Here is a 9,639-nt window from a genome sequence, read left to right as displayed (position 1 = left end):
TTTATAAACTAAATTTAATTGATTAAATTTGGAAATTTCTTAGTTCGAATATTTTATGATTCGGCAATTTTCTGTCGGGAATTTTAAAATTCAGTAATATTATAAACTGTTGGGAATTTTATTTTTCGGGCGTTGTAAGAATTTATTTTTCGGGATTTTCAGTCATCCCTAATAACAAACGAAAAACAATTTTTTTAATTTTTTAAATTTGGGAATTTTATTATTCGGAAATTGTCCAGTTGGGATATTTTATAATTCGGTCATTTTTGTATGGGAATGCTATTTTTCGAGAGTTAAAGTTTTAAATAAAATAATGTTGAATTAAAAACTTTAAGAAAAAAATAGTTTTACTACGAAAAATTCAATATAATTATATTAAAGAAACTCTAAAAAAATGTATTTGTAAAATATTAAAAAACTATTATTTCTTTGATTTTTAATATCGGATAATTTGTTGGTGGCTCTCGCCACATTCGTCGTTTTATAATTTGTTTATTAATATTAAATTTTATATTCAAATGATTTCTAGTTTGTGCATGAAGTGTTTATAGTTTTCAATTAATAATTGTTAATTGGATTGGCATTTTAATTGAAAGTGACTCAAGATTCAAGTTTAATTCCATGAATGGAGCTTCGTTAAGTCGAGTCATTAAAACTTGATACTCCGTTTATTGCCTGATGAGAAATTACTGGATGTGATCTCTATTACCTATATGTGCATATCAAACGCAAATGCAGTTAACTTTTGCTCTCAATTTTTATTTTCAATTTTTGACTCACCAAACATTTTTTTTTTGTAGATACTTCAAAAATTATGATTAACATTTTTTAATAATCGATTCTCTGCTTGATAAAAATAATTGTTATGTTTCTAAAAAAAACTGTAATTGAATAATTTCACAATGCGAGCTAATAAACTTTAAAAACAAAGTTTATATTTGAATTAGAAAGTTTTCTCTAGTTGTCTCTTCTCTAATTAAATTTGTACCTATCAAAATTATAAAATATATTTCCGTTCTTTTGTACTCTATTATTTTTTTAAATTTGATTATAAATTGCTGTGAATTTAGTTACTTTCTAAATGTTCTTCTCTGCACTGAAAATATGTTTCGATCGGCGCTTAATGGGATTTTAAGTAGAAATATACCGTTATGACCAGACGTGGGAGTATCAGTAGAAAAATTGAATACTGACAAGACATCAATCAGATTTCATTGACTTTTTTCTCCATAATTTTTTATTTTTATTTCTTATATTCTGGAAATTTTAGATTTAATTTGTTACTTTTAAATATAAATACGAAATTTATTATCCCTTTGTAATATTTTTTCTATGTTATGATTTTTGAAATTGGAACATATTTCAAAATGCTTTAACTTTACATATTTAGATTTTAGAAAAGAATTTACGAGATTTCTGAGCAAAATTTTTCGGTTTTGAAAGATTACAAAATTTTAGAAAAAATTCGAATAATTTATATTTGTTTAGAAGTTAAAAGGATGCAAAAATAATTTTATGGAAAATAAAATGTAGCTTTTTGAAGTTTTCGAGTACAAAGTGTAGAAGCTTTTTAAGAATGTTTAAAGGTTTCAAGAGAATAAAATTTCTGAGACATTTTTTGATGATTTTTCCAAAAAGCAGAGAAGATTTGAAGGCAATACTGCAAAATTTTGTAAAATTTTACCAAATTTGAGGGAAAATTCGAATCATTTTAAAGGCTATCTAGAAGTTTTTAAACAAATGTTTAAGTAAGATTTTTAAAGAGAGATTATTTAAAAAGATTACAAAATATTTCAAAAATTGTAAAAATTTAAACTGTGGAAGATTTTCGAACATTTATAAAATTCTTAATATTTTTTCCTTCAAATTATAAATTTCCTAAAATTTTTCTCTTTCAGGATTGAAAAATCTTGTTTGGTTGCAAATTCAGAAACTTCGATGAAAATTTGTGTACATTTTTTATTTTATATTAATTATTTTAACTGGAAACTTAGATATTTCATTTTTTTTTTAGTATTTTTGGTCAAAAAATTATTTTTTTTTGTTGAAAATTAATATTATTTGTTGAACGTATATTTTCCTAACTGAAAATTTAACTAATTTATTTTTGGTTGAAAATCTATCTGTTTTAGGTCACAATTCAACTGCTTTGTCATTTTTGGTAGAAAAGTAGTTTCATTAGCTGAAACTTTATTTTTGAAATTAAAAATTGATTTCTTTGGTTGAAAATTTAACATTTTGTTGAAAATGCGCGTTAAAAATTAATTTCTTTAACTAAATATATTACCTGTTTTGTGGAAAATATATATATTTCTTTTTATGTAAATTTAATCCTCTTGGTTGAAAATACATCTATTTGATTGAAAATTTAACTATTTTGTTGAAAAGTTCTTTTTTCAACTGAAAATTTAATTCTTTCATTTTTAGTTCAAAATATCAGCGAATTTCGAAATTCGCGATTTTGTAGCAACCCTGAGGGATTTTACAGATTGATTATGAATTATTTAATTTTCTGCTCTTTGGATTTCGTAAATGAAATTGAAGAAGAGGTCAGAATTTAATTTAAGCGATTTGCTAAGTCGACAATAAATTTGATTCCTTTTTACTTGTCAGCGGATGTTCTAATATCTCATTTATCAAGAGGAGTTTACTTTGGCATTTGATGAATGATAATACACAAGTATGAGAGAATTATTTTCTCGTATTTTCAAGAAAAGCATTCAAAAATTTAATTTTCTTCCAGGGAAGAGTTAAAGCAATTGAGGAAAAGCAGAAACCAGGTTTAGAAAATTCTAAATATTTTCTTCGAAACACACAATCATTAGAAGTATGCAAATTTTGTTGTTGAATATGAATATCAGCGATAATAAAAGTGAGCAAAAAAAGGTTTATAGTGCGAATTTTATTTTTAAAATGAGAATTAGATGCGGGAAAGCTGGAATTAAATAGCGATAAACATCAATTGCCTTTGTTCTTGCTTTAAAAAAGTAAAATAAAAATTTGCATAGAATCGAGGGACGAATATAATTCTAGTTGATCTTTGACTCTGCGAATTTTTTTTCATTTCAACGTCTCTGCTACGTATATTAAGACTTTCCTCTAGGTCTCAGCGCAAACAAAGTCGTAAATTATTTAATGCGAGGCTCTCGATATAAAATTGAATATCAATTTCGGCGTTAGAATTTGTCAAATTTGAGGGAGAGATTCAAGTGAAGTTTAAAATAATAGAAGCAACTTTAAAAAAGAAAATGTTTCAAGATTAAAAAAATTATTACTGACATATAACAGACGTTAAATTTTTTGTTCAGAGCCACCGATTGGCAGGTTTGCGACGAGAAGGAAGAGCGTCTTCGCTGAAACTTATGACCCGGAAGAAGACGAAGAAGATGAGGGAGTTAAGGTAAATTATGTATAATTTATTTAATTTTTTAAATTTTTACATAAATATGGACTTAATAGACTTTCGCCTATTTTACCCTTTTTAAAAGAATCCCTCTATTTCTTCCTGTTTCCAAAAAACATCCCCATTTTTTCACTTTTTTATTTTAAAAACATTATTGAACCATTTTATTTTTCCTTGAAAAATGATTGTTTTTAGTTGAAAATTCAACTGATTGTGTTTATGTTGAACTACGTTGTAAAAAATTAATATTATTGGTAGAAACTTGAACGATTTTCTTTTCTTTCGTTGACATTTTTTTTTGGCATGTAAGTTGAACTACTTTATTGCAAATTTATTTTATTTGTTAGAGATCTATTTTCTTTAAAATTCTTTTTCTTTAGTTCAAAATTAATTTGGATTTTTAAAAAAAATATTTAACTATTCCATTTGTCGCTGGAAAATGATCGTTTTGAGTTGAAAATATAACTATTTGGTTGAAAATTTATGTATGTCGTTAAAAAATGAACAATTCAAAATTCAATTACTTGCTTGAAAGTTAATCGGCTTTTTTTCAATTCAAGTATTGTTCGAAAGTTTAACTGTTTTATTGGAAATTCGTTTCTTATATTTTTTAACTGAAAATTGAAGTATTACATTTTTAAATGAAAATCGAATGTTTATAATTAAATATTCAACTAATTGGTTAAAAATTACCTTTTATCGAAAATTCATATTTTTGGGTGGAAAATTCGACTTTTTATTATAATTCGACAAATTCAAAATTCATTTTGGTAGAAAATGAATTTTTTTGGTTCAAAATTCATATTTTTATGTTGAAATTTCAACTCTTAAAAATTAATTTTTTGGTTAAAAATTCAACTACAGTACTATATCGAAAAAATTTTTTTTTGCGATTTTTTAACAACAAAAAAGGAATTTTCAAACTAAAAAAGATACATTTTCAAACAAGAAGATTAATTTACTACAAAATATAAGATTTTTAAGCGAAAGACTTGAATTTTCAATGAAATAGTTGCCTTTTTTCAGTAAAAATGAGGTGTTTTCAACCAAATAGTTGAATTTTGAACTAAAAAATTGCGAACGCATTTTTCTAACTAAAAAATATAAAGTTTCAGTCAAATATTTGAACTTCAAGCTACCCTAGATGAATTTTCAAACAAAAAGATTAATTTCTATTAAAACAAATGATTTTTTAACAAAAGACTTGTATTTTCAATGAAAAAATTACATTTTTGTAACAATTAATTGAATTTTGAACATTTTGAATCAAAATGATGAATTGTTGAGCCAAAAGATTAATTGTCAATTCAAAATTGAATAGTTAAATTTACAGTTAATAAATTAATTTTTAACCAAAGAGATGAATTTTCAATTAAAATGGTGAATCTTTAACTAGAATAATTGAATTTTTAACAAAGAAAATTAATATCTGCAAAAAGAATGAATGATAAAAAAAATATATATATTTTTTCAACCAAGAATTGAATAGTAAAATTTTTATTTAAAAAATTTAATGTTCCATCAAAACAGGGTGGCGTTTTTATTTTTGGACATGCAGTTTCGATAAAGAAATATAATTTTACGCGAAACAGATCATTTTTTACATAGAACAAAAATTTTTAAAAAGAATTGTGATTTGGATTTAGAAGAAAGTAATTTAAAAAAATCCCTCTTGCAAAGGAAATTTTAAAATTTCCTTTTGTAAATTTTTGGATAAAGAAAGTGCTTTAAGCAGTTTTTATATTAGAAGTAGTATTTCAAAGAAGAAATATTTCTGAATTGTAATAGTCGGTTTAGTTAGCAATTATTTTCATTATCTAAAAACCATTTTTAATTGAAAAATTATCATTTCTAGTTCCAAATTCAACAATTTGGATGAAAATTGATCTTTTTTAATTGAAAATTAACTATTTCGTTTAAAATTCACGTATTTTGTTAAAAAATTGTTGTTTTTTTTTATTTAAAAAATTATCTCTTTTTTGTTTGAATATTGATCCTTTTAATTAAACATTTATTATTTTGGTACAAAAATGAACTGTCTGATTGAAAACTTGTTTTTTTTCTTTGGATGTTTATTGGTTGAAATTTTTTTTTTTAACTGATAATGTAACTATTAGTCCAGTTAAATATTCGATAATTTTAGTTAAAAAATTCATCTTTGTTAGCACATTCATATTTCGTCTAAAAATTTAATTATTCAATTTTGGTTAAAATTTTTTTTAAGTTGAAAATTCGTCTTTTTTGGTAGAATTTAATCTTCTTGGTTGAAAATTATTCTTTTTGCTTAAAAAGTTAATTATTCTAGTGAAATATTCATCATTTCAGTTAAAAATTCATCTTCCTGCTTCAAAATTTAACTATTTTAGTTAAATATTTACCATTTTTATTATTTAATTCGTTTTTTAATAAGTTATTTTGTTGTTGAAAGTTAGTTTTCTTTGTTGAACGTAATTTTTTTAGCTGAAAATTTAACTTTTTCCAATTGAAAATTCCATAGTTGTAGTTGAAAATCCACCTGTTTGGTTAAACATAAATTTAATTATTTAAGTTTTGCTTGACAAATTATCTTTTTTTAGTCAAACTTAATTTTTTTGTTTGAAAATTCAACTATTTCAGTTGAAGGTTCATTATTTTTGTTGAAAACTCTCATGTTTGGTTAAAAATTAATTTTTTGATCTAAAAATATTAGTATTGCTTTTTCTTTTGAAAACTACTTTTTTTCTTAGTTAGAAATTCAACTATTTGATTTAAAATTGTTGTTTTTTTTTGTAGAAAATTAATCTTTTTATTTGAAATTAAATAAAATTAAAAAACTAAATTAAATGCTCATGCTTGTAGTTCAAAATTCCTCTTTTTTAAATTAAAATTTAACTATTTCAATCGAAGATTCGCAATTTTATTTTTAAATTGATCACTTTGGTTGAAAATGGAACTATTTTGTGGGAAATCCTTTTTTTAAATTAATTTTTTTAACTGAAAGTTGAAATAATCCATTTTTGTAAAAAATAGATATTATTTAGTGAAACATTTAAGTGTCTTTTTTTAAAATTCATTTATTTTGCAATGTTTTTTTTTGTTGTTCTAAAAGATATTTAGAATGAATAATTAATCTTCAATTTTATAAAATTAATTTTCATTTAAACAAGTCAATTTTCTTTTGAATTAATTTCTCCATCTTTTTCATTTCTAGAGCATATTACCAGAATATTAAATCCATCCCAGGTTATTGAACACGTGTTATGACGTCACAAAGGCAAATCATACAGATCGTTGGTTACAGCGACTATCCTTTTGTATCTTATAGTTTTACACATGGATACGGGATTTTTATTTTGAAGACCCTGAAGAGGCGGATAAAAAGGTTTTTTTTTTTTTTAAAGAAGCATCTCGATGATTGATTTTCAGTCTTTTTAATATCGTTATCTGGTATATAAAAATTTTAGTATATTATTATAATCAGGTATAAACGAAATTATAGGATGACAGTCAATTTTTTTTGCCGGGAATTTTACAAATTTGTAGAAGAAAAATCTATCCACATAGATTTCAAGAGATTTTAAATAATCAGTTGAATTTTTATGGTTTTTAATTATGCTATTATTTAGCTTGCAATGCGCAATTCAGAATTTTTTTACTTAAAAAATGTTCCATTTGAAATTTTTATTTCTAAGCTTACATTTTTAATTTAAAGAATTTTTTAACGCTTTCTTAAGGACTTGAAAAAATAAAAAATAAAAGCCTTTGATGTTGAAAATTTTTGATGAAAAACATTTTTATTTAATAAATAAATGAACTTCTTTTAAATTCATCTGTACTTTAAGCAATAAAAAGTGAACAAAAACGATTGTAAACCAGTTCAAAATTTAAGAATTTTCATATTTTAACGTTAAAACTTAAACGTTTTCAATTTGAAAGTCTTGGTCATTAAACAAATGTGAACGTGTGACTGAAAGTTTATAAACTATTTTTAATTTAAAAATAATTTCATAATAATATATTCTTAATTAAAGGATTTTATTAAATTAAAAATATTGTTTTAGTCTAAAATATTCAATTCTTAACCCATTCATTTTGAAATTTTTAATTAAAAAATACATTAATTATTGAATATTTAGCAATATTTGAATTTTTATGTAAGACAAGTAAATTGAAACCAAATATTTGAAAGTAAAGAATCTTTTACTGACTTGTTTGACATAGAAAGCTTGAAATCCTTAAAATTTCGAAGAGCGTTTATACTTTAAACGTTACAATTCAAATTATTGTATTTGAAAAATGCTTAATTTGTGGGTGAAATTTTTAAATTTTGATGTATAATTTACAAATGTATGTATTAAATCTCTCCCTTTTACGGGTTTGAGGGCCTCCGCTCCCTGTACATATATTTACAATTCCATCCTTAGTCTAACTCAACTACTACTTATATTCTACTCTTTCGCATTACGTAAGATAAACAATAGTAACAGTAGTGATATTAATTCCTAAAATGAGCGAGCTTCCAGGGCTTCCGTTTCCTCGTACCATAGAAAAAAAATGCATTTTCCACGATATTGAAAACAATTTTCGGTTTTTACTGTCCTTTTTCAAGATCACCCGTTTGGCTCTGCCCTACTCCCTTGCTTTCCTTTACTTCATCCAATTTCTTCATCCACATCACTCCCTGTCCACTACCATCCAAGATCCATCTTACACACTCATCCACACTCAACTGTCCCTCTTCCTCTCCTTTACATCTCTCTAATACATGTGCCCATGACTCCATTTCGTATCCACATACTCTGCATAAATTCTCCTCTTCATTCATCCAATATCTGCATGCTCTCACTCCTTCTCCCATTCTGAACCGTACAACCCTACTCCATTTTTCTTCCTTTTTTATTTTTTGCAGATATTCTGGTTCCGTCAACCCTTTGACCATCATTTACCATCTATTGTACCTCGAATCTATAATCTTTGTCCATCTCTCTTCTCCTTGTTTAACCAATAGCTCTAACTCTATGTCCTGACACTCCATAACCCCTTCTCGAATATTACACACCCTTCTCATTTTTCTCCTTTCTACCTCCCATTTTGAATTTCTCACATTACCTCTCGCTTCATTGTTCCGAATTTCACCGAAACATGCTTGTGCAATTTTACTTCCCTCTCCCCTTTTTAGCTTCTCTTCAAACCTCCATACTCTCTTAATTTGTCTAGTAACCATATTTTCTCTTCCTAACTCTTCTTTTAACATATATCCTGGGCAACTCCAGCTAACCCCCATTACCCACCTCAGGAATCGCACATGCATACTCTCTACTTTCCTATGTTCCTTCCATCCCCAGATCTCCACACCATAACACAACACCGCCCATACCAACGCATCAAACAACCAGGCCCTCATTCTCCAATCGTTCTTGAACTTTCTCTTTCCTATACCCCATACTTGGCCCATTACTTTACTCGCACATTCAATTCTTTTCCTCACCTGCAGCTCGTTTCCTCCTTCTGCCTCAAATCAAAAAACCTAGGTAACAGAACTCCTCCACAATTTCCACTTTTTGTCCGTTCATCCTCCAAACGTAATTTATTTTGCTCTTTCTATTTCTGAAAAACATCACCTTTGTCTTATCTACGTTCACTGTCAGCTCTTTTGTTCCCACATACTCTTCGAAGATTCTCATCATTAGGTTCATCCCCTTCTCATCATGTGCTAATAGAACTACATCGTCCGTGTATGCTAGAGAGTATAGTTTGCTATTACCCAAAACCGTTCCTCCTTTCCCTTTCTCCTTTAGCTTCTCCTCTAAGTCTGCCAATAGGATACTAAATAGTAACGGACTCAAAGGGCACCCTTGCCTTAGACCTCGGCTTGTCCAGAAAACCTGCCCTTTTTTTTCTATTTTCACCCTAATCCTGGTTTCATTAAAAGTTTCCTTTATCCTCTCCACTAACTTTTCCTCTATACCCCTTTCTTTCATTGCCTGCCATAGTACTTTTCTATTCAATGAGTCAAATGCTGCTTTGAAATCTACGAACAAAGCGACTAGTCTCTCTTTCTTTCTCCCCAAATGTTTGTTAACTATATAGTTAAGTACGTAGATGTTTCTTATGTTGTTTCTTTTTAACCTATTTATTGTTTCATCCACTTCTTTTCTTGTTATCTCGTTCCCTTCCTCCATTTCTCCTTGAACTATCCTACACTTTTCCCCTTTGATCTTATTTTGCTCTCCCCCTAATAGACCCTTAAAATAATC

The 9,639-nt window shown here is 26.5% G+C and overlaps 1 protein-coding gene across 1 annotated transcript in view; it reads left to right on the top strand.

The window, feature by feature from the left end:
• The window catches only part of LOC117177712 (cAMP-dependent protein kinase type II regulatory subunit), a 60,416-nt gene that overhangs the window by 6,061 nt on the left and 44,716 nt on the right, over positions 1-9,639 (top strand). The window contains exon 2 of the mRNA XM_033368628.1: positions 3,309-3,400. Within this exon, the coding sequence (XP_033224519.1) occupies positions 3,309-3,400 (92 nt within the window). The remainder of the gene's footprint in view (positions 1-3,308; positions 3,401-9,639) is intronic.

This window comes from Belonocnema kinseyi, chromosome 1, assembly GCF_010883055.1.
Source record: "Belonocnema kinseyi isolate 2016_QV_RU_SX_M_011 chromosome 1, B_treatae_v1, whole genome shotgun sequence".
NCBI classification, from domain to species: Eukaryota; Metazoa; Arthropoda; class Insecta; order Hymenoptera; family Cynipidae; genus Belonocnema; species Belonocnema kinseyi.
Note: the sequence above shows the minus strand (reverse complement) of the source record. Positions and strands in the feature narration are given on the sequence as shown.